This window comes from Haemorhous mexicanus, chromosome 1 (assembly GCF_027477595.1).
Source record: "Haemorhous mexicanus isolate bHaeMex1 chromosome 1, bHaeMex1.pri, whole genome shotgun sequence".
NCBI classification, from domain to species: Eukaryota; Metazoa; Chordata; class Aves; order Passeriformes; family Fringillidae; genus Haemorhous; species Haemorhous mexicanus.
In genome coordinates this window covers 146210777-146232865 of record NC_082341.1, presented here as the reverse complement: position 1 = coordinate 146232865, position 22089 = coordinate 146210777, and the positions used below count along the sequence as shown (strand labels likewise).

The following is a 22089-nucleotide window of genomic DNA, read 5'->3' as shown; positions in this document are numbered from 1 at the left end:
TCCACTTTTTACACAGCTGAATGGGTTCTGTGTTATGAAATGAAATTATTAGAGATTTAATTGTTAGATTTATATATTCTAGGCCATCAACACTCAGTCATGTTATATTGAAATAGGACTTCAGATTCTTTGTTTTCAGTAACTTTAAAAATATAACAAACAATGAAGAGAGCTTTGTTTAAGAGAGAACAGTTGTGTGCTTCAGGGATGAGGGTGGTCACAGGTACTTTTCTATATTTTTCTTATGTGAATTTTTTTTTTAATTGCAGAGGCTGTCTGTTCTATGGTCCACCAGGGACAGGAAAGACGTTGGTTGCTCGTGCACTTGCTAATGAATGTAGCCAAGGTGACAGGAGAGTAGCCTTTTTTATGAGAAAAGGTGCTGACTGCCTGAGTAAATGGGTTGGGGAATCGGAACGACAGCTTCGTTTGTTATTTGATCAGGTACAGTTGAAACGTGCATTGTGTTCTGTCTGAGTTGTAACTAACTTTCTGATGTCAAGAGCAATTTTTTTTTTCTCAACTCCTTCCAGTGAAGTGGGATTGTCAGTGTTTCATTTTTCAGTAACATTTTTAGAGGCTTGAAGTCTTGAGAGCAATTAGGAAAAATTAGTAAAGCAGTCAAGAGAACCTTGCAAAGCAACATACACCACCAACTCCTTGCTTCAGGAAAGAAAAATCCAAACAGCTGCAAAAAAGGTTTCAAGAGGTGACTTCTGATCAGAGGGGCACAAATGCAGGCTGAAAGCATGGTTATATTGAAGTTGGTAACAGAGGTTGCTTCCAGAGCCTGTAATACAGTTAAGTCCAGGCTCAGTTCTTGGTGGTTGCCAAATAGCTGTAAAAACCACTGATGTGATTTGTTTCCTGTCACCCATCTCAGTGGGTTGACTTATGTTCCTGCCTTCTGTTACTCACAACATTTCACTACTTGAGATCAATGAGTAGAAATCCCTGATGCTGGTCTGAAAAATCTACTTCCAGTGACTTTGCAACCACAGTGTTGTTTGTGCATTTCTCCTCCAAACAGTGCTGTTTTCCTGATGTCAATATTCCTGTGTTTTCACTGTAGGCCTACCAGATGCGACCTTCAATTATTTTCTTTGATGAGATTGATGGTCTTGCTCCTGTACGGTCCAGTAAACAAGACCAAGTTCATAGGTAGGGCATATTCTCTGTCAACATGGAAGCTGCTTCATCTTTGTGAAAAGAAGACCACAACCTATTTAACTTAATGTGACACATTCATTTATCCTGAAAACTAGTAATTCAGTACTACTTTATTTCAGATAATCTTTGAATAGTAATTAAAAACAATTCACTAAACTTGATACCACCACAAGGTCTGTGTTACCTTATCTATTTTGTTATATCTTAAAATGATTTGTCTTTTTCTACTCAGCATTTTATCAATAAGAGCTTGTCCTTTGAGTGAGCATTGGTAATGATGTGGAGTAAAAACTGCTGAGTAAAAACTATATTCTTCTCTTAGCTCTGTTGTATCAACACTTCTGGCTCTTATGGATGGCTTAGACAGCAGAGGAGAGGTTGTGGTAATTGGAGCCACCAACAGGCTGGATTCTATAGATCCTGCTTTACGAAGACCAGGACGCTTTGATCGAGAGTTTCTCTTCAGCTTGCCAAACAAAGAGGTCAGAACTTCAACTCAACCTCAGTGTTTAATGTGGCAGAGTCCATCTTTGTAACAAATCCCTGCAACACAGCAGGATTGTGGAGCAGTGAAAGTCTCCTCAGTATTGTACTGCTTGGACAAAAGAGGGCTTACTGGATAGACTGTGCTGTACTGTGGAGGGCAGACCTAGCACTGAATATATATCATTAAGATGATTGTAATAGGTAGTTAGTCCTCTAATTATTAGTTTTGGTTTCTCTGCAACCAGGGAAGAAAATGGGGCGCTGCTCCTCACCAAAATGTTTAAAAATGAGTATGAATTAGTTAAGAAGAACTGCTGTAGCATTGTGAAATTGAAAGAAATGGTGTGCAGACAAGAATTCTTTTTTAGTAGCAAAAGCTTTGATCCAGGCTGGTGCTGGAACCAATTAAGTATGTTAGGAACTGGTGTTCTTACTGGTACTCAGTAATAGGGACTTGGATAAAAATGAAGTCACTGCACAGGTGCAGGGTAGGGAAGCTTCTAGTTCAATGACAGTAGGCCATGAAAAAAATATTGTGGGTGGGGGTAGCAAGCAAAACTGGAATGCCGTTTTTGTGTTTTCGTTCTGGCTGTCACTGTTCTTTTTCTTGCACTTTCTGGAAAGTGCTGAATTGAATGCTGGTAAAAGTGCACTAAACAGTGCATTTAACACAAATATTTTTCTCCAGTTTTTATCTGCTGTCAGGAACAGGAGAGGAGGTACCGTGAAACAGATCTAATACACACTTCCCCCCTGTGGAAGAATTTTAGAAATCTGCCATAGTTAGTCTGTGTGCCACAAAACAATTCAATGAAAGTCCTGCTAAGATCAGAGATGGGGATAGGCAACATTTTACATTTTCTGGATGAGTGACAGTAATTTGAGTCATAATTATTGTTCTACTTGATAGTAACAGCAGCAACTGGGAATGGAGTGCTAGGACTGTTTTCCTTGCATGAGCTGTCAGAAGAGCAAATTTGATGAACTAATGAGACTGCAACCATGAAATCTTGCTGAATTTGAGAGAATTTTCCGTAAAAATCTGTTTTGAGTTAAGTTTAGGGTTTTTTACTACAGTGTTTTCTTCTGGATCTCACACTTGTGAAAACTCACTTTTTTATAGAAGATGTAAATGCCTTTTACTTCATTGCAGCCCCCAGCAAGATTTATATGTAACAAATTTAGAACTAGGAAATTTCCTGTTTGAAAAAACAGCATATTAACTGACCCTTAAAATACTTCAGAGTTTAGTAGATGTGAAAAGTATTTGTATTACTGTGAGGTTGTGGGGGTTTTGTGTTGTGGTTGTTTTAAGAGAAAATTTAGGGCAAACTAAAATGCAAGTGTTTTGTTTTCAGGCAAGAAAAGAGATTTTCAAAATTCACACACGAGACTGGACCCTGAAGCCATTGGACAAGTTTCTGGAAGAGCTGGCTGAGAAATGTGTTGGTGAGTTTGAAAATACTGTAGGTTGCTGCATGGCTGAGTCGTGGGGTCCCAGAGCTTGTTCCAGGCAGTACTTGACTCTTGTGCCTTGCTGCAGAGCAAGGTAGTGATGCTTCTGGCATGTCTTGGGAGCAAACCAAGACAGATGCTGCTTTCAGTTTTCTTTTTTCTCAGAACACTGAAAGGGTTTAGGCCCTCTTTCCCAGGAGTAAAGTTTTGACTAGGAGGCTGCTTCCTTAGTGCAAGCTATCAGGCTGCGAGGCACATGTCAAAACTTCTCTGCAGTGCAGTAATTCTTTAAATTATCTCTTACCCTCTTAATTTTTGGCTGCATGCAAAGTCTTTCATTGTTGCACTTCAGAATTCTTGGCCTTGACTTTGGTGTTGCCTGATCCTGACATAACATTTGATTCTTGTTTTGTTCATTAGGGTACTGTGGTGCTGATATTAAAGCCTTATGTGCTGAAGCTGCTCTCTGTGCTTTGCGCCGCCGCTATCCTCAGATATATGAAAGGAGTGAGAAGCTGCAGTTAGACATCGCTTCAATTAAAATAACAGCAAAGGATTTTCTCATGGCCATGCAGAAGACTGTTCCAGCTTCACAGAGGGCTGTGGTTTCACCTGGGCGAGCACTATCACCCATTTTAAAACCACTGTTAGAAAACACACTGGAAAGAATTTTACAAGCCTTACAGAGAGTATTTCCCCACGCAGAGCTTGCACTGAAGAAGGACCAACAGCAAGGTATAGCAACAGCATGCACTTGTTTAAAATACTGCCAAAGCAAAAGCTTCTGATACTTGCAATAACACACATAAACTCCTCAGCCATAATGACAGTTGAGTTTTATCACCTGGATGGGAGCTGTGAGTGACTTGAAATACAGAGTTTTTTAGTTGCTGTACTTAAGGGCTTGGCTTCCATAGCATAGGTGAGCTCATGCCCCTCCTTGCATCAGCCTTGGTCAGGTTTAGCTTGCCAGTTGGTGAGAACAAATCAATATTGATACACTCTCTATTGATTAATGGAGGTCTGAATAGTTAGTGCTAATATATATAATAATAATAATAGTTAGTGCTAATCTCTGGAGAGTATTCTTCCAGTATCACTTCTGGTAGAGTTGGGATTGTTTGCACTGATGAAACAGAGGCAGAGACCCACCAACACAGTGAAAGCACTGGGGCTGGGAGATGGATAATTGCACCCCCTCTCTGTTGTCCACCTCCCATTATTTCCCCTTTTTGTGATCTTCAGGAAGCCTTATTTAGAAGTTGTGTGGGTCTTTATACTCTCACTAATTCTGGACAAATGGAAGTCTGTGGTCATTACATTCACTTAATTTCCTCACATCTGGTGGGAGAACTGTTTCAAAAAGCAGTGGCCTCATTGGATTTTTCAGGTGTCTAGGAAGTACAGAAGTGACTCCTAATCAAATTTATTCCCATGGAAAAAAAACTCCCAAGTTTTTGTCAATGAAGAAACCTGATGCAAATTGTGGGACATAGGACAGCTTTGTAGAAACTGTGCAATCTCCTTACATCCGTAGTAGAATGAAGCCTTCAAAAATAGCATTCTGTGTATGCCCTCAAAAAAAAAAATACAAGAGAATGGTTTCCTGCACTGATTTCAAAGGTGTATTAATGCAAGACTGAAATTTGAACTATTCAGGAAAGTCAACAAAGCTCTCATCTTTAAATCCTGTTTTAGGAAATTATGCGATTGACAGCGAAGAGGAATCACCATCAATCTTTGAAGAGAATCCAACTCACAAAGTACCAGATCGTGAAAAGGCAGAATTCCTCACTTTAAACAGGTTTTGTTTGTCCCCTTTATGTTTACATTTTTAAGATGGCTGAGTCTGTAAACTGTTCTGTTGTGAGGGGTGCTGGATGAAGGAATGATGGGTGTGCGGGGGTTGGTCAATATTTGCAAGAAGTAAGTGTGAAGATCCACCTGGGTACTAATGTTCTAACCAAATAAACTGCCCTGGCCCATCAAACTGACTGGCTCTGCCCTGTTTGCCTAAGTCAGTGGTCCACAGATTATCAGAACATGTTGATTTAATCCAAAGGTTTAAGACCCAAAAGATGTGCTGTCTGCCCTTTTAGCTTAAAAGAACTCTTAAGGATTTGTGTAGCCATCTTCTTCCCTTCTGCCTTCTGATTGTTAAATCAGAAATAAATTGAGAAATAACTTGTTAAAACTGTGAGAAAAATGTCTACATTTTGTACCTTTAGCCCACAGAGTTTGTTAATCTTTTGATGTTTTATTGTGGAAATTGTATAAATCAACAGCTGAAGCAGTAGATTATTGTTGTCACTGTTGGGTCAGTTATTCTTCTAAAATCTTTGACTTCAGCAAGTAAAGGTACAACAGTCTTGAGGTAGAAAAACCCACAAACCTCTTCACAAGTGTTTCATGCTCATAAAACAAGATTATTAGGAAATTAATAGACAATTCAGAGAGGAAACCATAGAAGTAATTTAACCAATCCAGTTGTGTGCTTCTTCAGATACAGCTAATGTGGTTCAGTGCCCACATTAATTTTTTTCCTAAAAATGTTGGTATGCTTCTTCCTTACCACCATTTTCAGGCACTACAGCCACATTTTAGCTAAACTTGGCAGGTGTAGAGATCTCAGTTACCTAAAGTCAAGACCCATTGAAAATAGTATTGAACATGGAGTGAAGAGACTCAGATTGGTTTGTGCTTAGAAAGGAAAGAGTTACTGTTCTGCCCCATATCAGGTCACTGACTGGTTTTGTGTGTGTATTTTGCTGGACAGCTTCCCTGAAGGATTTAGGAGCTCTTACTTAACCCAGCTAAAGGAATGGCAGACAGGCTGGGGCCTGGCAGGATTTCGTAGTGGAGGCATGGTACCAGTTCTTGAGAAAATAGGCTTTGATAGTCTTCCTAATCAGTTTAGTTTCTTATTTCATGGAACAAGTAGTATATTTACAAAAAAAAAAAAAAAAAAGCATATAGGAAAAAACTTCAACATCTGCATGCCTATTAATCACTTGTTTTTAAACTTGTTGTCTTCTTACTATTGTAGAAATCCTCGTTGCCAGCCAACATCTTTCAGGCCACGGTTCTTATTAGTTGAAGATCCAGGGTGTGGGCAGGCTTTTCATCTGGCACCTGCAGTAATCCATGCCCTGGAGAAGTTTCCTGTTTATACACTAGACCTACCTGCTTTGTTTGTTAGCATCACATCCCCAGAAGAAACATGTGCACAGGTATCTTTTTTCTCATTAATCTGGTATGACTCATAAACTGAATATAAACTGTATGTGAATTTGTGAAATAAGCAAAATTCATTGTTAATGGAGGAGGCCTGGTTGGAATAAGCTTTTGTTTACTTCTGTCTGGAAATCCACTTTTTTTCTGGATGGAATGATACTAATGATAAGGATGGTATACATAGTTATGTTTTCCTTTTGAAAGGAAGCAGTGAGGGTATTGCTAGCAGCTCTGAAAGATGGGAGGTGCTGCTAATAAAGCACTCTCTGTTGCAAAAAATCCTGCTAGTCTGTATTGGATCCAGGAAATTTTCATTGCTTCCTAAGCCTCTGTGCTCTCAGTAGATGGCTCTGCATCAGCCTGATGGCATCATGCACTTTCTGAAGCCCTGTTTATGATTATATTCATAGGACAGTCAAGGTTTGGGGGAAAAGGGTTTCTTCTTTTACATGTACAGCTTGTAGCACTGCAGTACATGCAGTAAAGGAATTAAAATTCATATGACACTAAGATTGTTACACTGGTGTGCTTTCCTTCACTAGGAAAATTAAATACAACTAGATTAGTGCTGGTTTCCTTTTTTTTTTAGTTTTAGGCAGGGAATACATGTTGTTGTTTGGCATTTCTGTATCAAAATATTTTTACCATCACAGAATTTAGTAGCAGCATTGGAGAGCTGTAGGAGTCAGGACAGACACATTCGTTCCATGGCTCATTTGTCACATAGGAGGAGCAATTTTCCTTTTGTTATGTGATGGTTGCATCTGTGGATGAGTAACTACCCTGTGTAGTGACTGCCTGGATATACCATGTGTGCTTCTCCACCTTTTGACAGGAACTCTCTGAATATTGTTAATCTGAGAGGGCACATAGTGAAATTTGTCACTTCCCTCTGGCAGTAGATGCATTTTGTCTCCTGTGATTGAGGTGCCATCTGTAAGCAGTGGCTTGTGCTCTTCCAAAGCATATCATCTGCTCTGATGGATCCTTTGGTAGTAAGAAGTTGTGATTTAGCTCTTCAGGCAGACAAAAGAATGGTCACCTCTTATAAAATGTGCTTGAAATTATGCATTGTAAGCAGGCTTCTCACATAGGTCTTTGAGTCTGTTTGTGTGCTCTGAACTGAAATTGGTGTAGTTGCACTTGTGTGGCAATTTCTCCAGGCTAATACATCTTGCTGAAGGGCTGGCCATGTTTTTTTGGTTGCACCACAGATTGGCTGAGTGCTGGGGCTCTTTAGGAGTTCTCTTACACATAAGAAGTTTTTAAACTGGGGAGAGATTCAAGTCTGTTTCTGTCTGTGTAGCCATGTCTGTGTTTGAATCAAAGTGAAAATTTTGCCTTATTGTTAAGGAGTGGTTAATTTTTTAATTTGTCTTGATGTTTTAGCTTCATGTACTCCCATTTCATAAGACAGTTTAATGTGTAGTTATTTAGTATCTTGTTCTACAGGATGTTGTTTTCTTATCTGAGCTTTCATTTTGCCAGTTGATGCGAGAAGCTCAAAGAACAGCACCAAGTATCATTTATGTCCCACAAATCCCTTTGTGGTGGGACACTGTTGGACCTACAGTGAAAGCTGTTTTTACAACACTACTGCAGAACATTCCAACGTTTGCTCCAGTTCTGCTTCTTGCAACAACTGATGTAAAACATGGAGATCTCCCAGAAGAGGTATTTGTCAATATCTTTTTTACTCTTCCTTTTTTGTTTGTTAGTTTATAACTCCATTAAGCATGGTAGTGCTGTATCACTCTAAAGCAAATTCATGCTGTTACTATTTAGGCACCCAAACACTCTTAAAAGTCTCTTAAGATTTGCTTTGACAAAACAATGGTGTGAAAGCATTTGTCTAAAGTGTTTTCTGAGTAAAAAGATTGACTTCAACCCAACTCTTTCACCCTTCTCACACACTGATGCTTATTAGACAGATGTACAAATTTGCTTCAGGCAATCATTTTGGTGACTGCAAGATGGTGAGGTGTGTGCTTAATGAAGAATATACAGTGCTTGAGATAGGAAAAAGATCGTTTTACTGAAAAGTGAAAGCTATTTTTACACTATTATTGATGGAATGTAATTTCAAATTTAAATAATTTCATTATTATTTCAGGTGTTTTTACATCTGGTAGGTGAAGACTTGGCATACTGGAAAGATAAAGTCCAACTTCCATTTAAGTAACTTGGAAATCAATTTTTAGTTGTATTCCTTAACAAAATTCAGTAAGACTACCTGCTGAGCTTTCTAGACATTTGTGGTGGTAAAATTACCTCCCCAGTAATCCCTTAAGCTGCACTGGGATTTCAGAAACAACATCAGAGAGTGTTAAACTAAGGTGTTCAAAATGTGAATATGATCCTCTAGTTATTTTGTCTAGGTAGCAAAACTTATTGTGATGTTGTTAAATGCTTTCTAAAATAAGGAATGAAATGACTTCCATACCCTTTGTTAATAGAGATGGAAAAACAGTACAACCTGCATATATGCAACTTTAGACACTTCATTTAAATTAATTAAAACAGAATTTTAAAGCCACCTTAACAAAAAGCTGGCACTTGTATGTTGAACCTTGCCCATTCCCTCCATAGCTGCCATAAAGACTTGAGCTAAAGAACAGAAAGGCAGGTAAATAGAAAATAACCAACCTTGGAAGTGGTGACTGTCAACTCAGTGGTTTATCACCTCTTTTTTTCATGGAGTCTAAACTCTAGATGGTATTATTCCTCAAAGCAGGTGTTTTAATTTGCCATTTTATGAAAATTTAGCCTTTTACAGCCAAGAAGACAACTTTACATAGCTTATCTTACTCAGATGAGTAAGATAAGTAAGTCTAGTTTAGAAAGGTACTCAGCTTTTTGGAATAAAATATAAAAAAATACAAAAAATTAGTGTGGCCTTATATCTGAAATATTTTTTCTCCTCATGCTTTAGATAAAAGCTTTATTTAATAATGATTGTGAAGAAGTTTTTAAGATCCAGTGGCCTACCTGTGCTGAAAGAAGAAGTTTTTTTGAGGACTTAGTTATGAAGCAAGCTGCTGAACCTCCTGCATCAAAAAACAACTCAGGTGAGGATATTCAAAACATAAAACTTTGCTAGCAGTAAGTTAACAGCAAATACAATACAGTGTTTCCTTTGGGGTAATTTTCTATCAATTATTTTTCATGTGCTTGTGTTTGAGTACTATTAATTGACCAAAATTTTCCAAATAACTTAAGCTCGGCAGCCGCTGGAAGTTCTGCCCTTAGCACCGCCACCAAAGCCTCGACAGCTGTCAGAGGAAGAACTAAAACAGCTGGAGGAGCAGGAGGAGGACACGCTGCGGGAACTGAGGATTTACTTACGGGATGTGACTCACAGACTTGTCATTGACAGACGTTTCAGGGCATTCACAAAGCCTGTTGACCCACAGGAGGTAAATTTAGTGTTGATCTGCAATATCATTATACCTGTGTGTATTCACAATTTCTGTGTGTGTGTATGTGTTCCTCAGTGTTTGTGTGTTCTTTCTAGGAAGGTTTATCTTTGTCTTTAGGATCATAGTATTGTGAATCTCCAGGATATGGGAAGTGAATTTTTGTTTTGCTTTTACTTTTTTTTGGCTCTTTGGGTCACTCAAATGTCTGTTATTTGAGTGTTCACTGAATTCCTTCTAAAACCTCTTTAAAACTTGAGATTAGGAGGGTCATCCAACAAAGATCATCTAGTCCAAGTGCCAATTATATCATATGCCAACACAGTTTGCTTGTGAAAAGGCTTTGATATGTAGGTGTATTACAGCACTAAAAAGGAGATCTCTTTTTCTCTGTAATTATAAACAGTACTTCCAGGGCTGTTTTAATAAAGGGTAAAGCTCTCCAATTGTCTGTCCATAGTTTCTGGAAGAACAGGAGTAGAAGCAGAAATTTGTCAGATTTTCAGATTCTGTTCTCAGGGGTCTTTCCTTGCTAGACGATCAACCATAAAGGCTGTGTGATTTTTTTTCTTCCTCCCATGCTTCTCATTTAATTCATTACATAAATGCAGGCTGGGGCACATACTTCCAAGTCAGCTGGACATTTGAGATAGCTTTGCATTTCCACAAGGTCCTATTTCCCCACGTGTCCACTGACTTCTTTCCTTTCCTTGTAATTTCTAGATCTGAGTAATCTAAACAAACATAGATGTCTTCATCTGAACTAGTCATTAGGCTCCTTCTATTGTCAGAATAAAGAAATTGGCACCTCTGGGTCCAGCTATCTCATTCTAGGTGCCCAGGACAGGTGCTTCAAAGGTGCAATTCCTGTATCCTTTTTCTTTCTGCCAAAACCACAGAGAATTTCAGGTGACTTTACTGAGAAGTGGTTATTTTCTGAAAAGAAGTGAAACAAGTTCCACTCTGGATGCTGGTTTCCTTCTCTGCCCCACACATTTTTCTCACCTCCCTGCTTCTTTGTTTTCCCCTCTTCTAGCCTGTCTCTTCAAAGCCAGCTGAAATAGCCTTTCTGTTTTCAAGAAGCTAATTGAGTAATTTCTGCATCTTTGAATGCATCATATTGGGATTTTTAAGAAGTCTTTTATTTGATTTTATGAAAATAATTGTTTTGGGTGGCTGCTATGTTAAATCTCTGAGCGTGTATATTTCCTTTGTAGGTACCTGATTACAATGCTGTTATTAAACAACCCATGGACCTTTCTACAGTTCTGTCCAAGATTGACATGCACCAGTACCCAACTGCAAGAGACTTTCTAAAAGACATTGATCTAATCTGTAGCAATGCTTTAGAGTACAACCCAGCTAAAGATCCTGGAGGTGAGGATGTGGTTTTATCACTAATTTGTAAAAGTTTTAAATGTACAAGTTGATAAATGTCATTTGTGTACAGTAGATGTGGGATTAGATCATTTAGAAGATCCCCAGAGAGCATTTCTGGCCAGGTTGTGAATGTTGCAGTATCAAACTTACTTGGGCATGAAATTGTGATAGATATGTTGATTGGAAACTATTGCTTTTGCTTTAAAAATTAACTTATCAGTTGGCATGCTGAAAAGATTGACTGAGATAACCTTTCAGAACCTACCTATGACAAGAGAAAAAACTTTCCAAGTAAACAAAATAAAGGGGTTCATTGGCTGGTAGCAAGTACTCAATTCTGACTGTAAAATTTCAGATCGTCTCCTCAGGCACAGAGCCTGTGCTTTGAGAGACACTGCCTATTCCATAGTGAGGGAGGAAATGGATGAAGATTTCGAACGACGCTGCCAAGAAATCAAAGAATCTCGTAAGCAGAGAGGTATGTTTTTTGGCACTGAGGAATTAAAGACTTATCTCAGTATTTGTAACCAGCCATGCAAGACACCCTTCTTTGCTCTCTCTTCTTTATTGCAAGGTTCAGACTGTGCTTCCTCTTACTTCTGTGTAATGCCAAAGGAGGACTCTGCTCCTGGGTGTAAGAAAACAGACCCAAAGTGTGATGAAAAACTGAAGATCCTAGCAGTGCCTGTGGATGTCAGTACTCCCTGCTCTAAAGGCAAGTTATGTTTTACTCAGGCTTTCCTGGAGAAGGTGCTGAAGCCTCTGTTCTTGTGACTTAACAGGTTCCTGTGATGCCTGGTTCTTCATGCCAGTAGCATTATGTTTTTTAATATGCTGCAAAACATGGGATAAATCCAGAGGTCATTAATTCAGTATGGTTGTAAAGTTCAAGTACAATGGCTGTTGACCTTGTAAGACTCTGCCCTTGGTGGCCCAACTGCTATTTAATGGTTCCTACATTGCTACCTTAACTCAAAAAAGTTGTACATGGCAGTTTCTGAAAGCTTACCTAGTTTTTAGTTAAATGCAACAGTGTTTTCCCCTTCCCTGCCCTCAAACATTAAACTCTATTCCTGTGATTTCCAATTGAAAGGGAAAGGGTTAAAAAAAAGGGGAGCAATAATCATAGACATGGAAAGGAAAAATCATTATTTTCTTCAGTTTTACCATGAATAGGACATGGTGGGGGGAAAAGGGCTTAAAACACAAGACATGATGTGACATTTCCTGGTCTTGCTGGCATGTCTGGGAATTTTGCCACTGACTTGACCCATAGGCCTTGTGTGGTACTCAGTGAATACAAAGGATGGTGGGGTTTTCTGGAAGGGAAAATGACAAGTTTGTATTGAACAAGGTTAACTAAATCAGAAAGCTTATGAGGTATAAATCTCTATGGAGGATTTTTTTTCTCCAGCAAATACTCCCTTAAAAGTGTCTCTTCTGCCCTTCCCAGTGTGTGTCTAACTTTTCTGAAGTTTACAGATCCTGAGATATGGTTCTGTTCACATATATTAGATGACTAAGTCACTTAATCTTGCTTTGCAGTAAGACTTCCTGTCTAAAGTAAGACTTCTGTTTTCATAACCTCTTGAAGCTGTTGGTTTTGTGAATTAATTTCTGTAGCTGGATCTTTTAAAATCTAGTAGATAACTGACCCTAATAAATTCCACCTTTTTCTCTAGACACGTGTCTGGGGAGATGGGCAGTGGTACTTAAGCTCATTTGGTCATTTTCCTTGTCAGACAAGTAAGATGAGCATGCTTCTTGTTTTGGTAATGTTTTGGATTACTTTTGTTTGTATCTCTTAGTAGAGAAGTCAAAAAGAAAACGCAAAAGGAGGAGAGACTCTTCAAGTATTGCAGCAAAGAAGAGGAATGTCCAGTTCAATAAAGAGAATAAAATTCCCAAAGACCAAAATGAAGTGGAGAGCAATGAAGAGTCTAGCACAGATTGCACTGAATTTGCATCCCCTCAGGATACTCCTGTTGAGGAACATGAAAATGTACTTCAAGAACGACAGAAAAATGGGACAGAAAATGAAAGAGAGAGAGTTCTCCATGCGGGTAAATCTCCTGGAAAAAGGAGAGAACATTCAGACCTAAGAGAGCAGAGTGAGATGCCAGACTGTCAGAAAGCTGGAACTTCTGAAGACGGACATTCACATGGTGAGAGATTCACCCCTTATTCTTCCTGAGGAGGGTTACACTACCTACCAGGTTTTAGCCTTCTTGATTTCTGTTCTCAGTTGTCTATCAAATTGGTGCACAGTTTCTTGCATAATGGTGCTGCCCCTCGAGTTGTGCCAGCCAAGCTTGTGTATTTCTGCAGCTGCTGAGTTTCTGATTCTGCAGTTTATTTTTCAAATGGTACCTAGCTGAAAAACAAACATTGGCTTTCTTTTATTGCATGAGGATCTTTCCAGCAATAAGAAGCATAAGTTAAAAAGCTATACTTCAAACAATATGCACCCAGGGTCATGTAGAATAGAAGAGTTATGTCCTAGTGTTTGCAGTGTAAGATGGGTTTTCTAACCTAAGTTACTTTGGAGTTTTACAGTGCAGTACTGTAATGGCAACTGTATTTTTTCATTTTTTCTCTGGTTTTCCCCTGCTTTTTTGACTAGTGTTGGGGGTTTTTTTGTGTTCAAGTCTCTAGTTTTCATGGAGAAGAGATTTTTGCCAGAAAGGAGGTAGAAGTGTCAAGCATTTATCAGTGAAAAATGGTAACAGTTGTCTCTGTTGTTACAGATCGGTTATCTTCTCCAAGTACAGGGTACTTCACTCATACTGTGTTTCAGAGAAAGAGAAATCCTAACTTAAGAAATTTGTGTTGTTCCAGATTTGTTGGTACACCGTATGACTCGTGCAAGATCTTCTCAGGTGGAAGAGAAACAGCTGGGATGTGTTGGGAAGGCAATGAAAATTGGCACACAGAGAGTGTTTGTGGATTACTGTGAGCTCAAAGTAAGTTTAAATTTTAATTTTGTTAATACCAAAGTAGGACATTTTCTTGCTACATACAGAGTTGTAAATTAAGTCAGTTGTTAACCAGTGCCAATTCAGACAAAGTATGGGAGGGATATATAGCTGGTGAAATAATTCAACCTATAATGGACTATGACTGTTGTTTCCACTAGTGTAGACTGCTGTTCTTGCTTTTGGTGAACTAAATTTTAGGAGACTGGATTATCTCCTATTGTTAATGTAAAAGGACTTGTTAGATTTTAAAACAGCCCACTGACAAACTGGTAGTGCTGTTGGTTATTAGTGTCTAGGCAGTTTTTATGATGGACTGGGGGGTTGTTTTGGCCTGCTGTTTGTGTGTTTTCATTTATTAGGAACTGAAAGAGTACCTTGATTTTTAGCAGAGATGACTTTTAAGACTTTGAAATTAGCAGGTTGACTTATAGGTCATTCTGGATAAAATACTAATATCTGCTCATCTCAAACACTTTCAGAATCCAGTGATAGAATTTTACATTCGTATAGGTACAGTGTTAGAAAGTTTTTCCAGTCCCCTATAGGAGAGAAGTTGTTATCCTACAATACAGTTTGTGAAAGGGTCAAAAATGCCTAATTGCGGGGGGTCAAAGAAGTTCCTTTGCATGACTTGGAGAAGGTAGATGGACCTGGCCTTTTTCTGGAGATGTTGCAGTGAGGAGAATTCAGGAAATTGCCAGGTTGAGGTCCTGGAGGTGGGTCAAACCAGAGGGGGCTGCTGTTTACCTGCCATGATAAGAATTTAAGTGAGAAGAGAGAAATTAATTTTTCAAGACAGGCTTCCTAAGCAAGCCTGTCTTGAAAAATTAATGGGGTTGTGTTCATAGAATGATAGAATATCCTGAGTTGGAAGGGACCTAGAAGGATAGAGTCCAACTCCTGGCCCTGCATGGGGCACCTCCAACCATCATGCCATGAGCTTGAGAACATTGTCTAAATGTTTCTTCAGCTCTATCAAGCTTGGTGCTGTAGCCACTTTCCTGAGGAGCCTCTTCTACTGCCTGACTGCCCTCTGGGTGAAGAACTTCTTCCTTATATCCAGCCTAAATTCCCCCTGACACAGCTTCATGCTGTTCCCTCGGGTCTTGTCAGTGGTCACCAAAGAGCAAAGATGGATCAGTGCCTGCCCCTCCATTTCCCCTTGTGAGGAAGGTGTTGTTCATGTCTGTGTAGGCAATCCACATGGGTTTCTCTAGAGTCAGGGTATCAGCAGCATGTGCTCTGAAGGTACTGCCCACTGGAGAGATGGTACCATAGAGCCCTTACAGAGGTCTCAGCTGTGAGGACAGAGCTACAGTCATGAAATGCATCTTTTGGAAAACTTTATTCCTTAACAGGGGTGCCACTGGAACTTGCTGCTTGTGTTGGAGAGCCTCTTTGGAATTCACTTGCAGACAATAAGCTGGGTGACCCTCCAAACTGTAGCTGCTTGGTTTTGTTTGGACTGGGGGGGTTTTGTTTGTTTGTTTGGGTTTTTTGGCTTTTTTGTTTATTTGCTTGATAATAGGCCTAGAAGTCAATGAACACATACAAGAGTGTGCAGTCACTTCTGTGGCAGCAGTTAAAAAGTTTCACATGAGAAGTTGGCCGTACACCTGTCCTACCTTTTCTGTTTGCAGCTTATCTTGTGCTGTCCTGAACTCTGGTTTCCATTTTTTTTCTTCAGCAAGTGCTGCATTCTATTGCCGTGGTAACTGAGAACGTCAGTATATTTCGCATGGAAAAGCTATATGCTGTCCTTAGCCAGTGCATTTACCAACACCGGGAAGATGGTGACAAAAATGAATTAGTGAAGGTAATTTTTTTTTGTCTTGTAGCACTTTCTGTCATAATTACAGGTGTGTGTGTTATGCATATGTACGTGTGCCCTGTGAATGTTGTGATTATTTAGTATTACTCATTGCTGCTTAGTTGCCTGCGTTACAAGATTTGTTCATTACAGACATTTCTCCATATTGCAAAACTATTGTTGCATTTGGCTTAGCTGTTGGCAGCTTCAGCAGGAAAAGGTTTGAAGATGATGGGTCCCCCCAGAGCCCTCTCAAGGCAGTTAAGCTCAGTCTGTCACCACTCCTGCTCCAGTACCTTTTCAGTACTGGGGGGGCTGTGAAAGGAGAGTGCTTTTCTCAGTCTGTCACTTCCTCATTCTCCTCTTGTGGGCAGTCACACATGGTAACACTTGTATAGCAGTCATTCCATTCCTGAAAAGAAACTATGTATGAGGTATAACAAGAAGATGCTCAAGGATCTTTCATTTCATATATGCGAGCTTCCTGCCTAAGGTTTAATGCTAACGAGTTGAATTCTGTAATCTCTCCTTCTAAGAGAGAATTTCAAAGTTGACAGAACTTGGCAGAAATACTCCACAGGAACCCATGGTCCTAGTCTGATATTCCCAGTGTTGAGTTGATTTAGATAGGTTGGATATTCAGTCTTCAGCCTTAAAGTCCTTGAATCCATTTGTCTTCCAAGTGGTCATGCATAAGAATAGATTTTTTTATGCATCTCAGTCTTCCTTAAAAAAGCCAGGAAGCCTCTTCTCTTGGGTCCTGGTCATCTTGATCTCTTCTTCAATATCTGATAGTCAGATGCTTTCTCTGCTTGTGCAACAGTGAGTATTACTTGGATGCAGGGGTGCCATTCCTGAAAAATGCACCCTTCCCCTATCTATCGTAGTGACATGATTTAGCATATTTGTTATCCTGGTGCTTGTGAGCTTTTGTGACAGAACTTGATTTCTTTGTTTTCTGCTTCTTTGACTTTTGACCAAAGAATATTTCCTATTCAGAGGGATTGCACAGGTCAGTCCAGGAGTAAGTTCTACTGTATGAAAACGGAGACTTTAACAAGTACTTATTGGGAGTGCAGAAAAGAACAGTTCCAGAGCTGTGGCTCTTTGGGAACTGTCTCCTCTCTAACTGCTGAAAGCACCATTGATCCATAGTCCCCTGATATAGATCACTGCAGTTTTCCTAGCCTACTCTCTATTTTGGGTGCATAAGGATGTGTTGGAGCCAGCGAGTACAGAACAGTGATGGTGGTAGCACACGTATTGGCTAAATCATTACTAACAATTGTGTGCACACATTCTCGCTTCTTTTGATGAAGTAGTTAATATGGTTCTCAAGTTTGTATTCACACTGACTCCTAATTTGTCTTTTTTTCTTCTTAGGCAATGAAGAAAGAAATTACAGCCTTCAGTTATCCATGATACTTGATTTCAGCTGACTTGACACACTCTGTAATGTTTTCTTTTTATTGCATGCTGGTTTTCCTTTGCATTGTTCAATAAATACTAGGTCTACATATATATATTTATACAAATATGTCTTAAAATTTATTAAGAAACCTCAAAGTCATTTAATGACTTTGATATTTCCCGTCTACATATGTATATTTTAATGTGACATACTGCTGTGATTGCCTTTTGAACTCAACAGATCTGAATAAATAATTTCAGTACCTCTCTTTTAAAGAAAACCTAACTTGAAACACAGCAAGATTCACTACTGTAACTTTCTAAGGTAAAGTTTCATCATGCTTGTAATAATGACAATCTTAATATTGGAGAAAAGCATTTTAACACAAATTGTTAGTTCATCAGATGGCTTGTAGTTGAATTCAGTTGTAAATAGTTTTCTAGTTACCTGGGAAGAATCATATCTCTTTATTACATAAAAGTGAATATATTGTTGGTGATAATTATATTGAAGTAAAGGCAAAGCAGTGCCCTGTTTTGAAGAAGTATTTCTCTTCAAACCAGCAGAGAAATTTCTGTTAATTTGATAGTTATTAAAAATAAGACAAAGTTTAACTATATGAAAATAAAATTTTATATAAATCATAAAATATGTGGCATGACCCTTCACTCTTCTTTTCTGTCACCTCACATACACAATGTGTGGCGATACTGAACACCAAACTGTGCAATCCTTCTTTGTGTTTTGTTTCTTACCTCTGTCAGTAGTGCTCTCTTTTTGTGTCCTTCTACTGTGTTTGTTCAAACATTGGTGTGCTGTGTAGATTTTTTTTCTCTGTATCGTTTGGTGGGTATTAATAAAAAATTAATCTCTTTTTAGTGGTGGGTTGTCTGCTCTGTTTTAATCACAGAACAATTTTGATCATTGATAATCTTGCATTTAAGACACAAGGACAAATACTATGATTATAACATAAGAACTGCATGTGATCAGCTTCTTCCTCACTCAGTGTATGGATTATACAGCAAAGACGAGCTCAGGAGAAAAAAAAATAAACTGCATTAAAATGTAAATTTTCAATTTATGACATTGGCAATGTAATAAATGAACTAATGTCCTTAACTTGATCTTCTTGGCTGCCATTGCGAATTTCAATGTGACTTGGGGCAGGCAGCATGTTGAGTGCATCTCCTAAGAGCACTATTTTGAAAACTGACTGTGGAATTGAGGAACCAGAAACATTCCTGGGATCAGAACTTCTGCTTTGAGCACTGTCACTAGGCTTGACAGGATCCTGTACCTCGGCAGATTTTAAAAGAGTTTCCCAACTGTGTAAGTCTTCTATCTTCTGTGTCCACCTGTGAACAGTTAAGGGTTCCCCATATATTTATTTTTTCTTTCTCGAGGAAAGTGTCACATTTTACTGTCTGACCCAAAATAGTACACAGTGATGAGAAAAACAGTGTAGGGAAACAACGTTTTTGAGAACTGGGCAGCGAGAGTTAAACCCAAATATTGATTAAAATATTTTGTACGTAGTGAAGGGAGAGAGGTCTCCGTTCTCCAAGTTCTCTAACTAACAAAAATCCCCCAACAACCCAAGGTGTGGGAAATGTCTTGTTCGTTAGAGCCGCTCCTTCTGTCTTCACTCGGCTTGTTTGGGTGCCGGGACCCTGCGGCCGTGCCCTCCCTCGACGGCAGCTCCGGGCTGGAGTGGCGGAAAAGCCCTCCCCGGCCTGGGGGCGACGCTGTCCCTCAGCCCGTCCCGGGCGCGGCTGGAGGGCCGAGCGCGGAGCCGAAGTTTGCCAGCGGGGGCGCGGCTGCCGCCCGGGAGCTCCCACCCCGCCACCTCCGCTCCTGCCCGGGCCGCCGCGGAGCCGCCGGTGTCCCCGAGCTGCGGCGCTGCGGTGCCGGGGCAGCCCCCGCGCCCGGTGTCCGCCGCCTGACGGGCGGGGCGGCGGGAGCGGCTCCGCCCCCGCTCGCTGCCAGGGCGGCTGAGGCAGCGGCCGCGCCGTCCGTGCTCGCCGCGCTCCCGCCCTGGGGCAGCGCCGCGGCGGGAGGATGCGAGTGGGCGCCGCGGGGCGAGGCGAGGGCGCGGGCGGCCGCGGCGTTGGGATCTCCCGGCCCATCCGCCGCCCCCCCGCCCCGAAAGAAGTGCAGTAGTTTGTGAAGCGCAAGATGGCGGCCCGGCCGTGAGCGCAGGCGGCGGGCGGGCGGCGGCACGGGCTGAGGGGGCGAGGCGGAGCGGCGCCGGCAGGTAGGGACTCGCTCAGGGGGGCTCTCGGCGCCGGGAGGCGGGAGGGTGACCCCGCTGCCCGTGGAGGCGCGCCCTGCGCCCGCCCCCGCTTCCCCCGGGAGCGGGCCGGGCGCTCCTCCGGTAGGGACGGGACAGCGCTGCCGCCCCGGGGCGGGGGCGGCTCCCGGCCAGCGGGGGCGGGCGGGCCGGGCCCGACGGGGACGGCGCCCGCGGGATGGGCGCGGTGGGGCGGCCGCGCCCTCCCGCCTCCCCATTGTCTGGCGGAGGTGCTGCCCCCGCGGCCGGGGGTCATCGCCCGTCGGGGGCGGCGGGCTCCGGGAGGCAGAGCCGTGGCATCCCTTGGACGCGGACGGTGCGTGCCCCCCGACCCGGCTCGCAGTGGGGTCAAACCCCTCCGAGGACGAGCTCCTCTCCCCTTTCTTCCTTCCTCCACCCCGTTCCGGGAGCCTGCACGGGGCTTTGCTCGCCTCAGGGAGGAGGAAAATCCGTCTAACTCCTCAGTCGGAGAGGAGAATCAAGAAGTTCAATCCTGGTGAGCCCAGAGGAGCCGGCGAGTTCCTGCCCGCTGTCACCGCTGGCGTTCCGGAGGACGGACGGACTGACAGACTGACGGCAGGCAGCGAGCCATGAAGTTCTGGCTCCAGAGTTATCTCGCATCCCGTGGCGTTGCGGTGCGGGGGCGAGCATGAGGGAGCAGTACAGTGTATGTGCAGGCAAAGTTGGGGAAGATGTCTGGCTTACTCCTCTGGGGGTGCCTGGGTTTTGGGGTGCATTCTGATGCTCAGCTTTCCCCTATACCAGGATGTGCAGCACTGGAATCCAACACCAACTTCAATAAACCATGTAATGGAGGCAGTTCTGGATCTTTGAAAGGGCTCAGAGTATCTGCAGTAGTGATTATTATCTGGTAGGTACTTGCACTTTATTTCTGAGCTGCTTGGTAGGTTAAATAGTTAATGGAAAGATGGGGAAGTTTACTGTGTAGAAAGTGTCATATAAAATAGCAAAGGCTGAGATGTCTTGGTCTGCAAGCTGGCATAGGTGCCACTTACTCTTAAATTAAGACATACAGAGAGTATATATTGAGCATTTCAAAGTGCCTATAAGCATTGTGTAAATAAAAAGTGGATTTTGTTATGAAACTTGGTACATGAAAACAAATATTCCCTCAAACATAGGAATGAGAGGGGAATTTTAAAAGCTGTGCTGTTGGTTTTCACCAGCGGTCTGTTTTTTGTTTTTATTCAGAAGGATTTCATGCCAAAAAAAAGAAAGCTTGTGAGTACTTACAGAAACCCTGTTTAAAACAACCTGTGTGATGTAGACTAGAGGATTGCCCTAAATTAAGACCTCTTGGAGCAAAAATGCATAATTTAGAAACCCTTTTGTTACTTTCTTTAAACATTGCCAGCAAGGCAGTCAGTTCCACTGGTGGTGTTAAATGAATTCCCCTGAGCAGATTAGAAGTAGATGCCATTTTGTATAACTGAAATTATTTGCTTTTAAATTTAGGCTAGTGGTTCTTGTGTTTTGGCTAGACAGAAAAGCTCTCTGCTCGTATATTTGGATGACGTTTACTATGATTGTCCCCAAACTTGGCTTGGGGAGACATAGTGCTTTGAGGAGACATAGTGCTTTGAGGTAGAGGTTTCCCTTTTGAGGCTTTTCTACTTTTCTAATGTTTCTTAATGGCTCTGTTCTGGATTATTTCGTCCCTTGCAGCACCTTTCTTGATGTGAGTGCTTCAGCTGGATACAGTGTCCTGATACCTAGCCTTAACTGCTGTTGTTTGTAACTGTTGTTTATTACAGGAATAGACAATATTTCTCACAGAGTTTGTCACGATACTCACCTTTGGAGACTTAGAGCTATGTGTTGAACGGTTCTCCCTTTTGTAGATTATCCACACTGAAGAATTTCTGTCAAATAATGGAGTTTGTAATACTGCTAGGATTCCTTTTGTTCCTAATGTACCCAGAAGGCTGTCTCTTGTGTCTTTTGCTTCACTGGGCCGTCTGTAGCATTTCAGTTAAGCTTATTGCAGTGGCTGAGATTTTCCCCTGGGTTTCCCACGATTTGTTTATAAGTAGTCTGAGGGAAAGGTCTAAATTTTGGGTTAACTTTCTCATCTAGTTGTGATTGGTGACCCGTTTGTTTGCATGTAACTTTAGAAGAGACTTATTTGAAAAACAGTCATTAGTCTTTGAAGTCAGAGTCTTTCCTTAAGTCCGAGTTCAGGATTTTTTGCAGCTTTATAAAGCTGGAATTTTTAAAGAACCAAGTACACATTACCTGTGGGCTTTTTGTTTGTGAATAATAAATAAATCACTTGCAGCTAAGCTATGGCTAACCTTTATTTTGGGGATCAGTTTCTCTTTGCCATCAAGCTGAGGTCTAGTAAAGATTTCACGGTATCAAATTCAGAATTTTTATGTTTCTAATTTTTATAAATCCTGAGCTTGCTATAAATTTTTCAGAATGATCAGTTAAAA

General features: G+C 41.2%; 2 protein-coding genes across 11 annotated transcripts in view; both read left to right on the top strand.

Moving 5' to 3' along the window:
* The window catches only part of ATAD2 (ATPase family AAA domain containing 2), a 30603-nt gene extending 12385 nt beyond the window's left edge, over positions 1 to 18218 (top strand). For 2 of the 5 annotated variants that reach the window (XM_059866385.1, XM_059866360.1), the window contains exons 12-28: positions 270 to 444; positions 1073 to 1161; positions 1493 to 1652; positions 3015 to 3105; positions 3532 to 3846; positions 4810 to 4915; positions 6158 to 6341; positions 7798 to 8019; positions 9278 to 9413; positions 9565 to 9761; positions 10979 to 11138; positions 11497 to 11619; positions 11716 to 11856; positions 12950 to 13306; positions 13980 to 14104; positions 15807 to 15935; positions 17313 to 18218. In XM_059866385.1, coding sequence (XP_059722368.1) covers positions 270 to 444; positions 1073 to 1161; positions 1493 to 1652; positions 3015 to 3105; positions 3532 to 3846; positions 4810 to 4915; positions 6158 to 6341; positions 7798 to 8019; positions 9278 to 9413; positions 9565 to 9761; positions 10979 to 11138; positions 11497 to 11619; positions 11716 to 11856; positions 12950 to 13306; positions 13980 to 14104; positions 15807 to 15935; positions 17313 to 17351 — 2749 coding nt within the window. In that variant the 3' untranslated portion in view covers positions 17352 to 18218. The remainder of the gene's footprint in view (positions 1 to 269; positions 445 to 1072; positions 1162 to 1492; positions 1653 to 3014; positions 3106 to 3531; positions 3847 to 4809; positions 4916 to 6157; positions 6342 to 7797; positions 8020 to 9277; positions 9414 to 9564; positions 9762 to 10978; positions 11139 to 11496; positions 11620 to 11715; positions 11857 to 12949; positions 13307 to 13979; positions 14105 to 15806; positions 15936 to 17312) is intronic. The other 3 variants (XM_059866369.1, XM_059866389.1, XM_059866376.1) reach the window with 3 other exon arrangements.
* A 1132-nt stretch (positions 18219 to 19350) lies between these two features.
* ZHX1 (zinc fingers and homeoboxes 1) overlaps positions 19351 to 22089 on the top strand; it is a 29045-nt gene continuing 26306 nt past the window's right edge. For 2 of the 6 annotated variants that reach the window (XR_009489213.1, XM_059866266.1), the window contains exons 1-2: positions 19359 to 19597; positions 20399 to 20504. The gene's annotated coding sequence lies outside the window, so the exon portion shown is untranslated. Of the gene's footprint in view, positions 19598 to 20052; positions 20301 to 20398; positions 20505 to 22089 lie in introns of those variants that run through there. The other 4 variants (XM_059866295.1, XM_059866304.1, XM_059866274.1 and 1 more) reach the window with 4 other exon arrangements.